Below are 21955 nucleotides of genomic sequence, written 5' to 3'. Positions count from 1 at the left end.
GGTTAATTGATTAACCCGAATCAATTCATCCGATTTGGTTGCGCTTTCTAATAATTTTAATTGGCTTTCATTCAATAATTTTCTAATTTAATCATCAGTTTCATTTGTAAATCAATATATATATATATATAACTTTTTAATATAAGAAATTGGAGAACTTTTTATATGTTTTAGTTTAAAATATTTTATATTGTAACTTTAAATTATTTATTTATCTAATAATACTGTTGTAACTTCTTAAATTTATATTTTTTTATTAAGTTTTAATCTTTTGAACCATTTGACCTAAACTGATTCAACTTGAGTTGGCCAATTTTCACTAATGGTTAGTTAGTTTCGGGTGACCAACTTCCTAACCCAACCAGGTCAATTTTGTTGGCCAAATAGACTACAACTGAAGCAAATTGTCCCATAAACACTCCTAATTTCAACTAAATTAATAGTCTAATCTCTAATAAATAACAATAGTTTAATCTCCAATAATTATTCAAAATTTGTAGTGAAAATACATAATTATTGAAAATACAATAAATAAATAAATAATAAATACAGTAATTACAAAATTACAACAAACACTAAACATATACTTATCACAAAAATACAATGGATATTAATTAGAGTATATATAATATATATAGATAAAGACTTTAAAATTATTATTAATAAATATTAATTTTTCTAAAATTTATAACATAATTTTGATATTTAATCTATTTTTGTTTTTAAATAATATTTAAAACATAATTTAGTTATTATTTTTTTTATATTTTTAAATATTTAAAATTTAGTTATTTTTTAAATTATTTATATTTTAGATTCTAATTATCAAATAATATTAAATCTTTTATAATTATTTTTGTGTTTTTGATAAACTTTTTTGATAATTATTACATAGTTTTTTTATTTAATCTATTTTTTATTTTTAATTAATATTTCAAATATGGTTTAAGTATTAATTTTTTCTATTTAAAATATGTAAATAATATTGTTATTGTTTAAGTTTTCAAAATGTTAATTATTTATTAAATTTAATAATCCATAATTTATAATATATACTATTGCATTATTTCCTTATTAATTTTGTGCAGTATAAAATAATTATTAGTTCAAATATTATGAAATCTATTATACTTTTCTTCGTTTAAGAATTTTTTTGAATTTATTACATAATTTTGTTATCTTAACTATTTAAATTTAAATTTTTTGTTATTTAAATTTTATTTTTTAAAGTTATTATGCAATATTATATATCAGGTTACATAATTATTTATCTACTTTTAATTTTTATTTAAAGTATTTAGTTATTGAAATATTTAAATAAATTTTATTATTTGAATAACATATAAATAATTTTGTTATTTAAAATTTTAAAATATTACTTAGTTATTAAATTGAATAATCTGTAAAAATATTATTGTTATTACATCATTTTTTTCGAATTTCATAAAAATATAAAATTATCAATAATATGATTATTATTAAATCTATTATAATTATTCTTTTTGTGTTTTTAATAAATATTTTAAAGGTATTACATGATTTCATTATACTATTTAATTATTTCTTAAATTTTTTAATTCAAACTTTGTTAAGATAGATATAGAAAAGAAGTGGGAGAAGATAAAATATTAAAAAAGCAAATCTCTCTTTCCTGCCTTGATAACTATCTTGCCACATAGCTTAATGAGATAATTGGACAGAGTGAATGGAAGAATGAGAGAGGATTAATGAGAGATCAAGGATGGGGGAAGGGAGAAAGGAGAGAGCTTCAAGGTGGAAACAATAAAGCGGGGATGGGAGAAGCAGACTACTGATATGGAAGTGGAACCAATGCATTCAATCTCTGGGATGAGTCCAATATATTTAGGATTTGTTTGTGTTTTTGGATTTTGAGAGGGAGGAAGTTTGTTAATGGGATTTTGGTTTTCATGACCAATAAACCCATGTTGTTTTTCCAGATTTATTTGGGGGTTAGGGAAAATTTAGTCTTTGTAGTTCAAGTAAGTGATACCCATTTCCCGAATTGCCAATACTTTGATGGGACAAAATTGTCCCTTTTATTAATGGGTTTTATGATTAAAATGGTTATTGTCTTATTTACTTAGGAAATAAAAGAACATGGATAAATCATAAATGCACTTACTTGGGTAAGTACATTTACCTAGATCAATAACTTACCGAAAAGCAAACGGGGCCTTTGGGTAAAATATAACAATTTCCTCTCTAATGTTTATGGCGATAATAAATATCTTCATGAGGCTTCACTTCCACACAATTTTTTCGTGTGGTTTTGAAAAACTACCTCCCTTTTGTTATTATACTAAACAAAAATGTTTAATTAATGTATTAATTTTTCCAAAGTATCCATTTTACCCTTAATTTTTCAGTTTAGATGGAAATTTACTAAAATACCCTAAAAATTTTGAACTTCTAATTAAAAATTCCCTCGAGTCAAATTAAAAAGAGTAGTAAAGTAATTTTATTCTACAAAACCATTAGAAGGGAAAATCTGACATCTCGAATTATATAGTTGAAAGATTTCCTATTAAGTTGTAAGGGCAATTTCATGACTTTAAAATTTCCATTACTGTGACAAAGATGCAAAGGAGGTAACTTTAGGTTCTTTTCAAACCATAAGAGAGGTTTTTATCAAAATGAAACCTCAGGGGAGATTAATATGATTGTCAAAACTTTATGAGAGGCCGGTTTTTATTTTCCCTTATATTTTTTTTTTATGGAAGAAAAAAGCTGAGCTACACAAGATGGAGGGTAGCTCTTCTCCTCAAATCAGCATCACAAATGAAACTAAGATCACAAAACCTAAAATCTCTATTACTAACTTGACACCTTAGAGCCCTTCGAGCTAGCCAATCGTTGCTTGATTTGCTTCCCGGTACGTATGCGTGAAACTGATGCCCAAGTTGAAGAAATCAATAAGATTGAGAAACTTGTTTATAATGCATTCCAATCTCCAGGGAGGAACAATTCTACCATTGAGACAGTCAATGAAAATCTTAGAATCTCCTTCGATGGTGATCTGTTGGTTCTTGTAGTTGATCGCTACGTTTATAACTTCCCAAGCCACCCACGTTTTAACAAGGTTAATCGTCATTGATCCAATCCTAAGGGCCTTGGTTTCAAGAACTTTGCCCTGATTATTTCCTAGCAATGCATCCAATGGCACAACTTCCAATATTAGAACATGTAGCATCAAAGTTTATTTTGATGCAATCGGGTTTAGGTTTGAGCCACTCAACTCTCTTCCAAGACTTACGCAAGACTGGCTCAAAACTCAAAATGGTTTCTTTAATTTCGTTCCAGTAACTTAATGCTCTATTAATGATTATTTTGGAATTACTAGATTTACCACCAAAACATTTTTCATTTTTGTTCTTCCATATAAAAACAAGCAATTTTCTCTTTTATGAATTTTTCCTTGAAACACCAATTCTGGTTACCTAAGCTAGACCACCACTGCTTCAAAATAACATCATAGGATCTCGACACTAGTAACACTTCAACCAACTTGTTCCAAATTTGTTTCGCTGATTCGCACTTAACAAATAGGTGTTCATTAATCCCCTCTTCCCCACAATGAACACATGTTGGGTCTATTCTACAACCCCTCCCTCACAATAAGATTATTTTTAGTGGGAAGTTTGTCATTTAAGAGAAGGAAAAGGAAAGTTTTAATTTTGGGAGGAATCAAGAGACTCCAAAAATTAATTATATAATTATTTGACAAACAGGCTCCCCTATTAAAATGACATTCCTCAAAATAATTTCCACTCTCTTATCCTCCATATCATCCTGGGGAAGTAAAACTGGTTTAATGTATTACCAAATCTGAGGGGGAGACAACCATTTTAATTACATCCTCCATCCAACCCTTTTTTCATGGTCAATCACCCTACTAACTGGGAAATCCATGTTGTTCACATCAATCTAGTCATTGAGCTCCATAATAGGACCATTTCCAGCCCAATTTTTCTTCCCAAAAGAAACATTATTACCATTTCCTATTCTCCAAGTGGATCCCCTTTTAATCAAATCTCTAGAGCCTATAATCCCCCCTCTAGCCCCAAGAAACACCTCCTTTTGGGTTGACCTCCCAAAAGTTGTTTTTCTTCAGATATTTACATAAAACCATTCTAACCCATAGATTATCTTGACAATTAATTACTTTCCAAGCGAGCTTAACAGGTAAAGTCCGGTTCAACCATTTCAGATTGTTTATTCCTAATCCTCCCCACATTTTGGAGTGCAAACTCTACTCCAATAAACTAAATGGATGGGGTTTTGACTACTCGCATTTGACAAACTGAAGGCTTGCGTGACAAACTGAAGAACCATGGACGCAGCAGAATTAATAAGCGTTACTTTCCCAGCAAAAGAAAGAGAATTTTTATAAAACCTAAGAATAAACAATATAAAACCTCTCTTGGGGTTTCTATCAATCATAGACTTTCCTTGTAGTTCCAGAAAAGATACAAAATACAAATACCTCTCTTTCACTAAGATTGGGTAATAAAGGCATTAAAATTACAAAAATGTCCATACAACTGTTATGATATTATTATATAATTTAAAATCGCAGCATTTCATTTCGCCCGCATACATTCCCCAACCAAGATTATTATTCTATACTCTATAGTGGGGATGTATTGTGGGAGGTTATGGGGCACAGTCTTGTGGCGGGGCTGATTTTATCTCCTCTCTGACAAAGATACAATGGCTAAGAATATTTTCTTGCTTTTTATCAAAAAAAAAAAAAAAAGACAATGACGAAGAATATTCTTCTATTTTTTTAAGTTCGCATCAGCAATCCTTGGACAATGATCTGAAAAGATGATTCCATCTCTGTCACACAAGCATGAGAAAGATCACTATTTGTAGAGGATAAGTCCATGGCTTCCACTTTGAATGTCATTGACTCCAACATATTAACTCTTCTTTGTTTCTAGTTAAATGTTTTCTACATCTTCTTCCTTCTTCTACTCGAACAACTCCGGCCCTTTGGCCTATCCAAAGGCCAATAGCTTTGCTTGTTTCCTTCAACTATATCAAAATAAAACCGAAAATCTCCCAAATTTTATTGTTTCTTTGCTTTACCTGAAATTAGGAAATATTAGGAATGCACCATAACCAAAATCCTGAACTTCAATTTAACAAATCAAAAGCCCAAACAGTTGCATGACTTCATAAATAAAGTCAAATTCACAGTAAGAGGCCAAAGAAAATAGCTTCAAAAACCTTCAATGTTCTTGTTAGCTTATCCAAACCAATCTTGATATTAAATTTTCAAAAGCAGCATTTAAAACTAAACTCTTGAGCTGGAAGATCAATTAATATAACCGTCGTAATAAAGGAAAATAATTCAAATGCAATGCAACCATCCTTCAAATGATATTCTACAAATCCATTAAAGATTTATGACAAAGGATTTTCTTTTGGTAAAACTAACAACAAAGAATGAGATGCAACTATGCAAGTCATGTATATGTGTTGTTAAATGAACTTCAGAGAACATGAAAGAAGCGTCGACTGACCTGAAATTGACAAGAACGTTTTAGATATCTCATTTTTGAAGCGTGTAAGATCTTGCTAAGTATTGAACAATGCTGAAATGGAATGCAAGAGCTTAAGATTTGATCTAGTTATGCAGATTCTGTAAAGAATCGACCGGTAGCTTGTGAATTGTTGGTTGTTTTGCCACAGTGAAAATTGGATAGGACAATAGAATGCGACCCAGGTCTTATTAACGCATCCAGTAACTTTTTATTTTAGGAATTGAAATAAATTTTTGGGGTATTTTAGTAATTATAAGGGATAGTTAATTTCAAGGGTAAAACTGATATTTTGAAAACAAAATATATATTTCCGCCAGCCTTTCCTGTTTAGATAGTTAACGAAAGGGAGGAAATTGTATTTTTTTTTTCAAGCTCTAGGGAGGTTTTTGTTAAGGTCGACACCTAGGGGAGGTTTATATGATTGTCAAAAAATTTCATGGCAGGTTTTTAGATTTTACCTTAATCCTAGAGGTTGTTTAGTTGATACTGTAACCATTTATTTAATAAACATTTTATATAAGATTTATCTTAAAAACTGAGAACAATGACTGATAAAACATTTTTTATTGTTTGATAGTTAAGCGTCATTAGACACCATTAGGCACCACATAAGCTGAATAGTAAATAAATACTTTAAAGTTAAAGAAACATTAAAATGAAACTCCTCAAATGGTTGGCTCTCACACAAGTCAAAACATAATTATTTGATAAAAATTTTATCAAATAACATTTCATGATAAGCATCTATGTGGCAATGAGTTAGTGCTGTTTTCCAATGGGGAGAGCAAACTTGTTGCGGGCATTCATGCATCACTCATTTGCAACCCCAGTGAAACATCGACAGCTCATGGATGGGAATAAACTCATAATATTATTTCAACTATGTTTTGCATGTGTTACAAGACCAATCCAGAGTAAACATGGGAGTGTTTTGCATACATATGACTTTTATTAGGAGTTCGGATCTCCTACCCACAATCTCTTCCCATATCCCTACCTATATGTAAACATTGGGAATATCTCCAATGAGATGTTCCTACATGGCAGTAGTGTCTTTGCGAATAGGGATGTATGAAGTGTGTGGGTCAGAGAAAAATTGGGAGGGTTACAAGGTAGTGTTGCAACCTCACAAAAGGCATTAAAATTATAGCGGTGTTATTAAAAAATAAATTAAAAAAAATAATTTATAATATAAAATATTTTTGATTAAAAAATACAGAACTTTTTTCATTTTCTTGTATTTAAAATATAAAATATATTATATATTTATGGTTGGATCAGTTTATAAATACCCAAACTAAAACTGACCCAACTTGGTCAAGTTGGGAAATTACTGAATTGAAGTCGATTGGATTAGAAAACTAATCAACTCAGGTCAAGTTGGTTGGTTTTATCGGTTTAATCAACAACCTTAGCTGAAATTAATTATTGTTATTTTTATATTACAAAATATTATTAGCATAGCTTATAAAATTGTCTACTCTTATGTGTTTCTATTATTTTTCGCTTAACAAAGTCCAACTTGGTCAAGTTGGGAAATTGCTGAATTGAAGCCAATTGGAACTACTAGAAAACTAACAAACACGGGTCAAGTTAGGTTAGGTTGGTTGGTTTGGTCTGTTACAACCCTAACTGAAATTAATTATTGTTAGTTTTATATTGCAAAATATTATTAACATTAGCATATAAAATATAAACAATTATTAATTATTTAAAAAATATATATAAAACAATTGTCTACTCTTCTATGTTTCTATTATTTAACTTTCGCTTAACATAGCTTGTGCATCATCCAAAGTAATGTTTCTATTAGTATTAGTAATAGTAAAAGTAATAATAATACTAAAACTAATAGTACAGTGGAAAATTTTCATTGGGGGGAGGGGGTAATCGGGTACAATTGATGATAGTTCACTACTAGGAGCGGTGTTACAATTCTACGCCCTGGGTTCCCAGTCCCCAAACTTCAGTTCATGAATTTAGCCCACATTTTCAGCTCATGGGCCACACCATTAGCCTGCCTTAACATATGAGTAATTTTGATTGTCATGTGGCCATAATCTATACTATATATTAAAACAAGGCTGGCCACATCAGGTGGCCTCTCCTTGCTCCATTGCCCAACCCAACAATTCTAGAGGGGGGTAACTTATTCCCTTACCAAGCCTTGGAGACTTCCACATCAGCATGGCAATCTCCCTTGATCCTATCCTTTTATTATTACGAAACTAATAAAACCCATATAGTTAGCACCTATTTTTAGAAAAGATACAAGAGTCCTTTGTAAAGCTAATCCTTACTCCAATTTGTTCATATCCCTCACTAGCCACGTGGCACCACTATCCCCCACTTTTTCTTAAATTATCTCTATTATGTCTAACTCCTAATTATCTAAAAAAGTATCTCTAATTTAAGAGAGAAAATTTTAATATTAATTAATAATAATTTTAAAATATTTATCTATATTTATTGTATATCTATATATACTAAAATTAATATTTATTGTATTTTTGTGATAAATATATTTTCAATGTATAAGTCTATTTTTGTTTTGTTATTTAACAGAAAATTTCAAGAATTATTAGAGATTAAACTATTGTTATTTAACATTTTAAATTCAATTTATTGTTGATGATGCTCAAATTGTGTCGAGTCCTTACTAGCTATGGCAGTTTGGACAAATACTGGTGAGGTTGATAGGCCGGTTCTACAAAAGGAGAATGCGTCAAAGAGCCCAAGAAGATGACCCAAGCAAGAGGACTTTGGCGATCAAGTTAGTTCCGAACTGTTGAAAATGACAAGAGTCAATAGGCAAGAAATTAGAGCAGAGAGCTAGTGAATAATAGTGTAAGCATATAGTTAGAGAGTGAGAGGTTACCCTTATATAGACTGTGAAGCTTGGTCAAAGCATATTCGACACATTCAAAGGTGATGGGCTTTATCCGTCCGTTGCTTAAGGAGTACGCCTGCACAACGTCGAATTGACCCTTATTCGATTCCTCACGAAGCGAAAGGAATTGGGCTTATCACTACCAAGTAGGCAATGTGTTGCCATGCATTTCGAAGGGGCTAGGTGATGCGAATAGATAAGGGAAAATGTGTCATGTAAGTCAAAGCTTCCAAGGTTGTCAGTTACCCGATGTCAACACCCATTTTTTGCTGATCAAACCTGATCCCTTTGAAACACCTAAAACCCAAAGAACCTAAATTTCAACCTAGAAACCCTAGATCCACCGTTAAACCTACCTGATCCCAATTTGATGGCCCAAATTACCCATCATTTACACCTCGACTAGTAGATCAAATACTACCTTCATACTCAGGACCTCCCAAAATACCTACTTGTGAAATTTTAACCCTAAATTCCTCTATTTACCCTTTTATCAAACCAAGATTTTATTTTAAGCCCTCTCGTTAGTCAAAGCACTCGCAACCCAAATGCCCTCAATCCAGACACATATGAGCCAATCAGACCACACCACTGAACTTTAGACACACCAAAACACCTACCCATAAAGTTTTAATCCAAGATTCCATTTCGGACCTCCTTGTTGACCAAAATTTCTACAATCATGACCCTCAATAATAATCAGATATCACCATTAGATTCTAGACATCCTAAAATCCCTACCTATAAAATTTCACCCAAAATTACCTTCATTTGCCCCTCCGTCACACCAAGATTCCATTTCAAAGTTCCTGATTGACTTGAATAAAACCACTTCCAAATTTACCCAATCCAAGTCTAGTTGGCCCAATCTGATCCTACCAATCAACCCATAATGCTCAAAAACCCTACCTTAAGAAACTTCAACCAAAAATACCCTTGTTTGCCCCTCTATGACACCAAGATCCTATTTTGAAGCTTTAGATTGACTGAACCAAGCCCCTTCTAGATCTGCCTGAGCCAAACCCATTTGGGTCGATCTAATTCCATCAGTCAATCTAGAATGCCTAAAAACCCCACCTCATAAAATTTTATGTAAAATACCCTCACTTTACACTCCATTTGAAAAGATTCTATTTTGGTTAATCTTACTCGTAAATACCAAATCATTATGAGCACCCAAACTCATCTCAACCCTCCATTTTTACCTGAAATCTTCACCTTTAAACTAGAATCCCAATTTGGCCCCTAGACCCAATTGGATAAGACTACGTCAATTTTTTTTAAATTACCAAACTATCCCTCAGAGTCCCCAAAATTACCAAAATGTCATTACACCCTAATATAAAAGGTGACCTAACTTTCTAATTTAGGTGAATTCAAAAGAACATTGTTCATCTTCCCCAACCTCGCGACACCCAAGCAATGATGGCTGCAATATCTCTCCCCAATCCCTTCTCCCTAGTTCTTTCATTCACTCTGGCAATAGATAACCCTTTCCACGACAGCTCACACTCTAACAACAGGTAGCCCTTTCCCTTTGGTGGCTTTCACTTTGCTCCAAATTGCCCTTTCTGTGAAAGCTTTCACTTTAGTCCAGGTAGCCCTTTCCATAACAGCTCACTCTACTCTAGGTAGCCCTTCTCCCAAATAACCCTCTCCATGATTTGAACTTGAGACGTGATGGTAGGTTCTAATACCAAATGTTGTGTGTTTGACTAATATGCCAAAAGCCTTAAAACTGATGGAATAGGTCAAGCCAAGCATTTTAACCATTTAGGACCCTAACACACAACATATACCTTTTTTAAGGCCTTTATCTCTTGTATCATTGGTTAATGGTCATTGCCCTGAAAATACATGAAAATACCCTTTCTTTTGTATGCAGATTTGGTCACTTGTCTAACTTCACATTTGATGTCTAGGTTACCTAATGTGTTAAATCATGACAAGAAAGTGGAATTCTTGGAAAAATTGAAGTAAAGTTGACTCATCATTGATATCTCCAACAAGAACACTTGGGCAATCAATAACCATATACAACTAGCTAAAAGTTCCATAGAAGCAAGCAGGTGGTGGATTGGAAGTCTCTTGATGCAGGTGTGTTTAAACTAAATTTTGATGGCAATAGTTTGGGCAACCCAGGGCCATCGGGGGTCTTTAGAAATGATGAGGATCAGATTGTAGCTCTATTTTTTGGTCCTATAGGGGTGGGGAGACTTAGTTAATGCAGAACTCCAAGCTGTGTTAGAAGAAGCAGAACATGCAAGAGATTTGGCAGTGGAGCATTTAATGATTGAAGGTGATTCCAAATTGGTTGTTGGATGGCTAAAAGAACCAGAGACAGCAGTCTGGCAGTACAGGACTTTGAAAAGATTTAAGTGGCTGACTTCAAATATTTCAGTCACATTTCAATGGGAAAGAAGATTGACAAATGAAATGGCAGACCTCCTAGCTAAACGAGTACATAAGAATCAGCTCTTTTGAGCTCATTTGTAAGATTTTTGATGTAGTTTGGAGGCTGCACCTCGCACCTCTTAGTGGAGAATTGTATGATGTATACTTAATTCTTTAATTAATACATTTTTCATTATCATTATCTATCAAAAAAATAAACATATTCCAGGTTCAAGAACTATTTGAAACCATTTTCAATTCTCCTTTGGCTGGTGAGATACCATCCTCTTGTTCCTTGTATTTCAGCTCTTTTGGGCTCATTTATAAGCTTTTTGATGTAGTTTGGAGGCTGCACCTTGCACCTCTTAGTGGGGAATTGTATGATGTATACTTAGTTCTATAATTAATAAATTTTTCATTATCTATATATATATATATATATATATATATATATATATTCCAGGTTCAAGAACTATTTGAAACCATTTTCAATTCTCCTTTGGCCAGTGAGATGCCAGACTCTTGTTCCTTGTATTTCTATGTTATCCGGGCATATCTTCAATCAAAAACAAAAAAACAAAAAAAACAAAGGAAAACTGTTCAATGCAGCTTCAAGGGCAATTTGCTAGCTGTAGAAGGAGGCCTTGGAATTAAAAACAAGGATTGTTGAAACCTTGCTTGCAAACCAATCTTGCAAGAAAAATTCCACAGCAATCTGAATTCTTCTTTTCAAAGATTTTGAATCCAAATAATGTGTCTACCTCTGCTTAACATCATACATGTTGGATGAGGAGAAGCATCCTTCTTGGAAAGAACAATATTATCAAAGCCCTTTCTAAAATGAAAATCGCTAAGGACATACTTATCAATAACTGACAAAGTATCATCTAGATCACTATGAAATCTGTCGATAATAAAGAGGTAAGAGATGATAAAGGGACTAGAGGTTATTAGCAATTACCCTTCTCATAAAAGACAATTGAACAGAGAAGAACTGGGTGAAGATAATAGAACTTCCCAGCTCAGCCCGACTGGATAAAGATATAGATCAGAGGTCCAAAGTTGCCGACAGATTATCCCCAAAATCCTCCCTCTTAGTCTTAGCCTATTTGAATTCTTAGTGTGTGTGAGCACATAATCCACATCAATGAGCCAATATCACCAACATGTTTGTTATCTGTGTATTTTGCCTTCAAAAGTACATTTGATCCTTTCCTTCCAGATACAAATTGCAAATGGTATATTCCTCAGGAAACCTTTGCTTTTTTCCACCTTCAATCCTTGGCCACCTAGCAAAAATGCCACTAGGCAGAGAAATATCAGGTCTAGGGAGTAGGCACCCTAAATAAAGATAAAAAAGAACATCCAACTAAAATCCACCAAGCTGTAAAGAACAAACAAATTTGAAGCATCCTCATTATCATTGCACATAATACAAATGTTAGGAATACCCTCTTTATTATTGATCAAAAAAGAAGAATACCCTCTTTATTTTCTCACATGCAGTTTAGTTAAAGAGATGCAGTGCTCTGAATAAATAAAGGCTAAAGGCAAGCAGTAGAACATTCACCCTTAAATTATTTAAAAAAGAAAGCTAAACTCTGTGACCATCAATTACTTTTTTTCCATCAGCACGTCATTTTCACCTTTTAGCCTGTCTAATATCTTATAGAATCATAAGCAAGCTAAACAGGCTCAAACCCTTCCTTACGAACCGATGTCCACCAATCCAGGGGCATTTGTCAATTGTCATTAACAGATTTACTGTTTACAACATTCATCATTTTTTATCAATGTTATCCTAATGGGAGAAAGAACTATATGAATATCTGGACTTCAAAATTGACCTTGAAAAGTGAAATGACCTCACTCATAGAGATCAACCAATAAATGCCTGGATGAGACAGTAGCTCTTGCTCCTGGCTTAAATAGTTTCTCCCTTCACCAATATAATCTCTATGGAGTCCTGAGCCCCCTAATGGCCTAATCTCAATGCATATTCTTTTGCAAATTATGGCATTACCTTCTTCCAAAGCCATCCTCAAGGAGTTTTAGATCTATTAGGGAACATGGGAATCTTTGATGAACATTAGAAAATTCACTGGTTAAAAATTAAATTTTCAAAATAAACCCCAAACACCAAAAAAAAATTTGCTAGAAACCTCGCTCTACATCCAGCAGTATACATAATTACCAACTTGAGGAGCACCTTTTAATCCCCTTCTTGGAACATATAGTCACCTTTGATTGAATGGAAATTTTCCATAAATCTGTTGTTTCAACTCTCCCATTCTAGGTTTGTGTATTCCCACAAAATCTACTTTCTCAATGTTTTTTTCTTTTTTTTTATAATTGATCTACTTTCTCAATGCTGAAAATTGAAAAAAGGAAATTTCTAGAGAGATATGACCCTTCGAAGGAAAACTGTTCAATGCAGCTTCAAGGGCAATTTGCTAGCTGTAGAAGGAGGCCTTGGAATTAAAAACAAGGATTGTAACCTTGCTTGCAAACCAATCTTGCAAGAAAAATTCCACAGCAATCTGAATTCTTCTTTTCAAAGATTTTGAATCCAAATAATGTGTGTCTACCTCTGCTTAACATCATACATGTTGGATAAGGAGAAGCATCCTTCTTGGAAAGAACAATATTATCAAAGCCCTAGCTAAAAGGAAAATGGCTAAGGACCTACTCATCCATATCTTATTCTGATAAAGTATCATCTAGATCACTATGAAATCTGTTGATAACAAAAAGGAGGCAAGAGGTGATAATGGAACTAGCAGTTATTAGAAGCTATCTTTCTCATAAAAGACAATTGAACAGAGAAGAACTGGGTGAAGATATAGAACTTCCCAACTCAGCCCAACCCATGCAAACAATAAATAAATAAATAAGCAAACAAATAAATAATTAAAATGTTCTCTTTGGGAAAATGTCCATAATCTAATTCTTACTAATGATGAGTTTGTGCATGCCCGAGTGCCTAACCAGGGGTTCTCCAGCCTAGTATGCTTTATCTTAAACGTAAACCACAATAAGTGGAATTGTCTTTTGCTTTTGGTGGGCTTGATCTTTAATGATATGGTACTGTACATCCGAAACATAGAATCAAAGTGATTGAGATTGAGATAATTTTCACAATCTTTGGGCAACTTGGTAAAAATAGGAAGTTGGATATTCTTAATGAAAATGAATCCATACCCCTTATTACTTGTCATGATGAAAGGTACGAACAAGTAGTAACATAAATTTTAAAAATTGCCAAATGACTCATGCCCTTGAGATCCCTGTTCCATGGGAACCTCCAAAGAATGCTTGACATAAAATTACTAATAAATTGAACACGGTTTGTGATGCAGGGACACAATAAATCATTGTGAATGCTCTTCTAGGGTTGTTGGATCTACCGCAGGAATTTAACAAATTCTGAACAATGCTTTAGCAAACTGGGTTTAGAAAGAAGTTTGCAGCTTGCAAAGAAAGGAGTAATACGAACGATCTAAAACAAACATCACCTGTGCTAGAAGAGTATATAAAGTCCAAATAGACACTGTAAGGCACCTAGCTAGCTTAATTAACAAAAGGCAGGATGCTATAATAACAACTTTAAACCATGTCATGTTTTTCGCTTCCTTCACACTGACACCTTTAAGAGAGCTAATAGTGCTGCTAAACTTTGTTTGAGAAAACAATAAATAAGATGGATAACATATTGACCTAAGACCACAATAAAAATGGAGGAAGATAAAGAACGGCACTATCATCACTTAATTTTTTGAAAAACAAATTAGTTATTATAAATGGCACAATGGGGTGATAGTTTGCCCGATCCTTCCACTGTCTTAATGTATAAATAAATTAAATTCTTCCTAAGGCTTAAGAATACCTATTTTAGCTACTCAAAAGGAGACATTTTAATCAAAATTGCATTCTTACATTAGCTACTCAAAATCCTTGAAACATCCTGGAAGAAAGAAGAGAAAAAGAGAGAGTAAACAAAACTCCAAACCTAGAGTCATCTGAGCTTCTCCTTCCCAACGTTCTTCTTTGCTGCTTCCTTGATTTTCTCGATGTAGCCTTCAATTGGTGGTGTTAATGTCGCCATGAACCGATTAGCCGGAAAAGGAGTCAGATCTGGCACCAATGCTGCAGCTTTTAGATGCTCCGGAAGTGCCTCGATTGCCTCTTTCTTCAATCGCAGCAACATTGACTCTGCTGCCTGCCTAGCCCTGTGCCGCCTCATCAGAACCCTACTGTACTCCTTCGCAAGTCTTCGACCATCCTCGACAGTCAATTCATACTTCGGGATGTCCTTGGCATCGACCAGGCCCAACGAGATCAAATCCAATCCCGGAGTCCCAATAATCGTCGGACTCTCTTCGACACTTTTCTCTGATTTCTTTGCCTTCAAAGCGTCAATCTCGCGCTGTCGATCTTTACTTATGAGTCCAAGCTTCTCCCGCTCGGCTTCTCGTTCCCTTTGTTTAGGTGTCAGGTATCGTACTGGCGTAGGGGCATCCAAACAGGAATCAACCATCCTGTTCAAACGTTCAGTTGCTTCGTTCATTCGACCCCCGCCGCCAGAAGAAGTGCCTTTTTTCTTAGGGATCTTAGACCTCTTCAGTGGTTGCGCTGTTTTGATCTTGGATTTTCCTTTCGCAGTTCCACTGACAGAACATCGTTGCAGAAACTGGTAAGTTAGGGTTTCGACGGATGAAGTAAGATATCTTAATCTAGAGAGGTTGGAGCTTCGAATCATCTTCCAGTCTCGAAGGAATTAAGAAATTTTCTGGGATTCTCAGGTTTGAACTTCGATGACACTGAAATGAGAGAGAGAGAGAGAGAGAGAGAGAGATTATGCTAATAGATGAAGGATTTCTCTAACCCAAACTAGGGTTTTAAATATATGACAAGATAGTTTACCAAAATATATATATATTAGAAATTTAGAATGAATGCCTGAATAGTGGAGTTTCGCATGTCTCAATCGTCTAAGAAGTTAGAAACTAAAAAGAAAATTCAAAAATTAAAATGAAAAACTCAAAAAGATTACACTCGTGGGCGTTAATCACTGGACTGGAGTTGCCGGCGTTAAATCTTTGATTTCTTTTTTCAGAAAAATCTTTCATTGAAATCCTCTTTGATATTTTCTTTTAACTTTTGATTTTTTACAATTAATACCCTACACTTTGGTCCTAGTGTCACTTTTATTCCCAAATTTTAAAATGTGTGTCAATGGACCGGTTTTGAATTGGACCCCATCCAATCTAAAATCAAATTGAATGGATTGAATGGACCATAAAATATATTAGATTGGACCAATTCGGTTCAAATATTTATTGGATAAGATTAAACTTGGTCCATTCGTAACAAATTTATATTGGATTGGGTTGGATTAAGCCAATATTTGATCCATTGATACAAGATAAGAATATATGTGTCAATGGATTGGGTTTGGGTTGAAATCAATCTAAATCAAAATAAATTTGAACACATTGAATTGGACCAGTCCAAATTGGTCCAAACGCATTCATTGGACTGGATTGGACCTGATCCATTTATAATGGACTCACATTGGACTAGATCGGATTGGACCAAATCCAGTTCAATTGACACCCTACAATTTAGTATATGAAACTTTCAAAACATGTCAATTTAGTGCCTACCAAAAACCATTAATCACTTGTTAAGTGGCATTTGAAAAGATACAAATGCCCTTTGAGTGTCATTTATTTTTCTTTACCAACCAAGCAAACATTGACAAAAAATGAACAATCCTAAATCCTTTTCTCTTCTATTCAATAAGGTTGGGGTCACATCATTTTTCGTCAACATTTGGATGGTTGATAAAGAAAATTAGATGACACTTGAAGGGCATTTGTGTCTTTTAAAATGCCACTCAACGGTTGATACTAAATGGGCACATTTTGAAAGTTTGGGAACAAAATTGTCATGTTTTAAAGTTTGAGGACCAAAATGGCACTAGGCCCAAAGTACAGTGGTTGAGCACAAATGCCCAGAAAAAAATGGGGTTGAGCACTCTGGCTTAAGCTATGAGTTTGGGACATGGTGGCCATTTTCAAACTATTAAACCTCCAAAAAAATCATTCGAAATCTAAACTGTCACAAGATAATTTTGTTGCCAGCTGGTTTAACCACCCAGACCGATAGTTTATTGACTCAATCAACGACTTTTTGTATAACTAGGGGCAGTAATTTTTAACCCAGTCCACCCAATCCACCCATTTATTAGCGGTTGGGCCATAATTTTTAATACTAAGTCCTTAGTGGGTGGGTCAACCTAATAAAAGAATTTAAATGGATTGGGTGGGTTGGGTCATGGGCATCCAACGAATATCCATCAATTAGGGATTCTATATTTTTTTCATCATTTGTATATATCTTCGAGGGATATCTCTTGCTCGACAATTTTCTCCTCCTCTACAACTCTAAAATCTGAGGGTGATAAGTCTCCTCCTCCTTTATGACTTTTATATCTGAGGGCGAAAAGTCTCAGAAAAACTTTGGCTGTAAGGGCCAACAGCCTATGATGTTGAGAATGTTTTTGGGAATGCCATAGTACCATAAAGTGGGGTAAAATAGTAATTGCCTCTATTTCTTTTTAATCATAAACATAGATATGTGCATGAATTGGTGAACTGTTTAGCCTAAAAACGTTCTCAACAACAAGACCAGATCTGCTCCTCACACCAGGCGCCTCACAAGCGCCTCACTCGCACATCCTATCATGCATTGGGAATATTTCCCGTGCTTATTAGTTGTTATTCATGGGAGATGTTCCCAATGCACAGTGGATGTGTCTATGAGGCGCCCATTTGTGAGCAGATCTTGTCACCTCAATAACATAGGTTGTTGGCCCCCCAACAGCCATATAAAAATGGCTTATAGCCCCTACAGTGGGTGTATCGGGGTTCTGATCGATACGCATCATTCAAGATTTACAGCCCCTATAGTGGGTGTATCGGAGTTTTGATCGGTTCATGGGTGGAGGAGCCTTAAACTACCCCTTGAACCGGTTTTGAAAAAAAAAGTATCGAAATCGCCCAATATGCCCCTACCGGCGTATCAATATTTTGAACCTTGGGCCAGAAAGATGTATAGCCAAGGGGTACATAGTGGATGAGTGCATGACCTTCTGTTCTAGATACCTCTGAGGTGTTGAAATTACACTAAATAGGCCAATAAGAAATAAAGAGGATGGGCATATGCCATTTCATTGAAAGTCCCTTTCATGTTCAACTAGACAAGGAAACACTAATGAAAGCATGTGTTAGGCAATTGTAATGCTAGTGGCCCATATATTGAGTAAGTTGACTAAATTGTTGTATGTTTATAATGCTCTATTATAACCACGACTCATGCTTACAATTCTATGATGTTGGAATATAATTTTTGGGCCCAATCATGGTGGGACCTAGTGTAGGGGCCCACTAGTCCTTCAGCCCAAGGGAGAGTTACCCCACCAGCCCATCAACAAATGGGATTCCTTGCCATGCTGAGTCCCATTCAAATCGGTATATTACAAGATTTAATCCAGTAAGATTAGTTAACAAATCAGTCAGCCCAATGGGCCCAATTGAATGCCAATCACACTTAAATTAAGATCCCTAAAAGGAGAAATACGACTGGCTAATAGATAGCTTAATTGGATTTACAAGATCTTCATTTCTCACCAATCAATCTTAAATGCATTAAACCCAAAATTGGTGGAGAGAATCCTGCTAATAGTCATATATAGCTAATTTTGTGGGTCCCCCAAATTAAATGCTTGATTCCCAATTGGATCTGAATTGGGCAAGCTCTAAGGGGATGGTGGGTCTTCTTGTTCGGTTGGTCTTTCTCCCATTCGGCTTCCCCCCCCCCCTTCAACTACTGATTTCGTCTCCTACTGCTTCCAGTGCTTTTGAAAAAGAAGGAGAAGAAACGGTCTACACTAAGATCAAGGAAGAAAGAAGAAAGACTCCAATTCTTCAACTGCTGAAGCACCGAAATTGCTACAACTTCGTACCACATCAACCGGGGAAATTTTGACCTTCAAATTCCCATGATCCAAAAGGCTTTTGTCAATTCTACAAGCGAGGATATTTCTTTCAGTTGTTCACGTTCTAATCATTGATTGAGAGTGAGTAAATTTTTGCTCACACAAGGTTGGGGGTTACTTACTTTCCATAATTGCAAGTTTCAGTTGCGGTTTCAGATTTTGTCCAAGACAAGAGAACTAAAGGGTTTTCTTTGCCAAGAAAAAGAGAGTTTGTATCCCACTTAAATTTTTGCAAGAAAAAAATTAAATTAAATTTCTTCGATTTGTCTTCATTAATTTTTGTGCTCCAAATTTAGTATGAAATTTGTGTCAACAAATTTCTGGCACACTCGGTGGGACTTCTCTTTCCTCTCATCTCTCAAGTCAAAACATCAAGCTTGTTTTTGACAAACAGTTTGGACGCATGGCTCCAAAGAGAACCATTTCAAGTATCATCGAGAACAAGAAAAATGCCACATATAGCTCAAGCTCGTCCGAACCAAGTGCATTTTTAGCCTACAACTACGAGAGGCCAACCACTTGTCTCATGACGAGGTCCAAGAATTCACAATTGGATTGCATCTCTTGCTCCTTGTACAACTCTAGGGGTCCCTTCAAAAAGCCGAAACACCAAAATGGAACCTTTAGGGATACCAATAGTGAAGGACGCTACTAAGGAAGGGGTAGCTCCAAGAAAAGAGTTGATCTCAACAACTCCACTTGAGCATCCAAGTGGACAAATACATGTGTCGGACGCAAAATCTAGTACGGCTCAAGGTTCGACTCTCATCCCAACTCCCCTAAGACTAGAGGGTCTAATTACATACAGATACACTCCTACACTTCAGTAGCGCCCGTTATGATGGCATGAGCTACTATAGTGGAAGAACAACCTGCTGAGATGGTTGCAGCTATCGCTAAGTTAAAAAGACGGTGGAAGAGAAAGGCCTTCAAATTGCTTCTCTCATGAACTGAATGTAACAAATGCAAACAACAACATCCATCCAAGGGCCTTCGCACCCACCAGGGTTCACTCTACAAGTAAACCCTCCTCGAGAGGAGTTGCTAAAAGGTACTAATATACAGGATGCCTAACATGCTTCGGTTGCCTCCCTCTCAGTACAACTCCAAAACATGATAGCTGACGCGATACGTGCTCAGTATGGAGATGTCTCACAATCATCCTTAGTGTATACTAAACCATATACTGAGTGCATTGATCATATGCCTATGTCGTTAGGGTACCAGCTCCCAAAATTTCAATTATTTTATGGGAAAGGTAACCCCAGGCAACATATTGTGCACTTCGTGGAGACGTGCAACAATGCTGGGACCTATGGTGATTTGATGGTAAAGCAATGTGTACGATCTCTACGAGAAAATGCTTTTAACTAGTACACTAACCTCCCTTCCAGGTCAATCGATGGTTGGGACCAATTAGAAAGAGAGTTCTTGGATCGCTTCTACAGTACTTGGCATACTGTAAACATGTATGAATTTACCACCACAAACAAAAGAAGGATGAACCAGTTGTTGACTACATTGATAGGAGGAGAAATCTCTACCTTAACTGTTGAGACAAGCTCTCAAAAGCTTCAGCTATTGATACTTGTATTCAAGGCATGCATTAGGGTTTGCATTACATCTTCAAGGGAATAAAACCCCAAACATTTGACAAATTTGCCACCCATGCCCATGACATGGAACTTAGCTTGGCTACCTTCGGAGAACATCACTTGGATGATTTTCAAAGGGAAAAGAAAGATGGTGAAAATGAGACAAAATCGTCTAGGCCGATGCAAGTTTTATCAACCTCAATAGCCCCTTTCAAGGTTGTTGGGAAGAAAAAAAGCAAGAAAGAAATAAAATCAAATACTCAACAAGAGAAAGAAAATCCAAAATTCACTCTTAAGGAATTGAAAGCGAAAGTGTATACATTCCCTGACTCAGATGTCCTAGAAATGTTGGATGCCCTTCTAGCCGAAAAGCTTATAGAGCTTCCTGATAGTAAACGACTAGAAGGGGAAGGGAAAATTGATCATCCGAAGTATTGTCGTTATCATTGGGTAATTACCCATCCAGTTGAGAAATATTTTGTCCTCAAAGACAAGATAATGCAATTGGCCGAGTCAAGAGTTATCGAATTAGATCCAAGTGAGGACATAGAGACCGCTAACATGATAACCGTTACATTTGGATCCTTTGAACCTGAAGCTCTTCAGTGCCCTCATCATCTTGTCATCTATGAACTTGCACCGGGGGCATTACTAAATCAAACACAAATCCCTAATGACCCTTCTACTTGTTGCTTTACACTAGGGGTAGTACTAAATCGAGCACAAGCACAGGCCTTAAGTCCCAAGGAAATTACTTCACCCCGGTCCACCACGTCACTCTCAAAAGATGATTGAACCATCATTACACATCGGGAGTGTCATGCACCGCACCAATCAACTCTACCTTGTGGACAACCAAAGCAAATTAAAAGGAATGTTTGATTATAGAAACCCCTCAAAAGTAAGAAAAGACAAGGCAAGAACATTGTTACCCAACCACTGAGAGTGGTAACTAATGAAGTTTTGAAACAAGCCCTCAATTTTCAATTACTCTACAAGAGTACATACAAAAGGAATTCTTTTTCTAGAGGATGTGTAGCTGTGTATACAACCACACGTTACACGAAAAGAAGATGAGTCAAAGTTCGCTACTGGATACGAGCTTAAGCTATCTGTACTCCTAGATATGAACTTAAACTATCTATGCTCCTAGATATGGGCCTAAACTATCCATACTCCTGGATATGAGCTTAAACTATCTATGCTCCAGATACAAGCATAAGTTGTCTACAAAACTCCAAGAGTATGAGTATAAACTACTTGTCATTTTGAAACTATTCAAAATTTGCTCCTAGATACGAGCATAAACTATCTACGAGACTCCTGAGTATGAGTATAAACTATTCAACTTTTTAAACAACTCAATGTTTGCTCCTAGATACAAGCACAAACTGTTTACAAGACTCCCGAGTATGAGTATAAACTAGTCAACTTCCTAAGTAAC

General features: G+C 35.2%; 1 protein-coding gene across 6 annotated transcripts; it reads right to left on the bottom strand.

Moving 5' to 3' along the window:
- Positions 1-4486: 4486 nt before the first annotated feature.
- LOC148872203 (uncharacterized) lies at positions 4487-15907 on the bottom strand. Of its 6 annotated transcripts, XR_016107982.1 has the most exons (4): positions 14864-15874; positions 8449-12143; positions 8231-8355; positions 4487-5112 (listed from the first exon to the last, which is right to left on the bottom strand). XR_016107982.1 is itself a non-coding variant. In XM_088973053.1 (2 exons), the coding sequence occupies exon 1, from the start codon at positions 15611-15613 to the stop codon at positions 14870-14872; it is 744 nt and encodes a 247-aa protein (XP_088829179.1). In that variant the 5' UTR covers positions 15614-15829; the 3' UTR covers positions 4487-5112; positions 14864-14869. The 6 variants fall into 6 exon arrangements, 1 of the variants encoding a protein (XP_088829179.1); XR_016107983.1 differs by lacking the exon at positions 8231-8355 and having other exon boundaries at positions 11816-12143; positions 14864-15907; XR_016107981.1 differs by having other exon boundaries at positions 8231-12143.
- Positions 15908-21955: the final 6048 nt, after the last annotated feature.

This window comes from Nelumbo lutea, chromosome 2, assembly GCF_056320005.1.
Source record: "Nelumbo lutea isolate HS-2025 chromosome 2, American lotus-T2T, whole genome shotgun sequence".
Taxonomy (NCBI): Eukaryota; Viridiplantae; Streptophyta; class Magnoliopsida; order Proteales; family Nelumbonaceae; genus Nelumbo; species Nelumbo lutea.
The sequence above is the reverse complement of the archived record's forward strand: the minus strand, read 5'-3'. Positions and strand labels throughout refer to the sequence as shown.

Excerpts from the sequence above, each read along its gene's own strand:
- LOC148872203 (XM_088973053.1), bottom strand. The coding sequence starts at position 15,613 with ATGATTCGAAGCTCCAACCTCTCTAGATTAAGATATCTTACTTCATCC.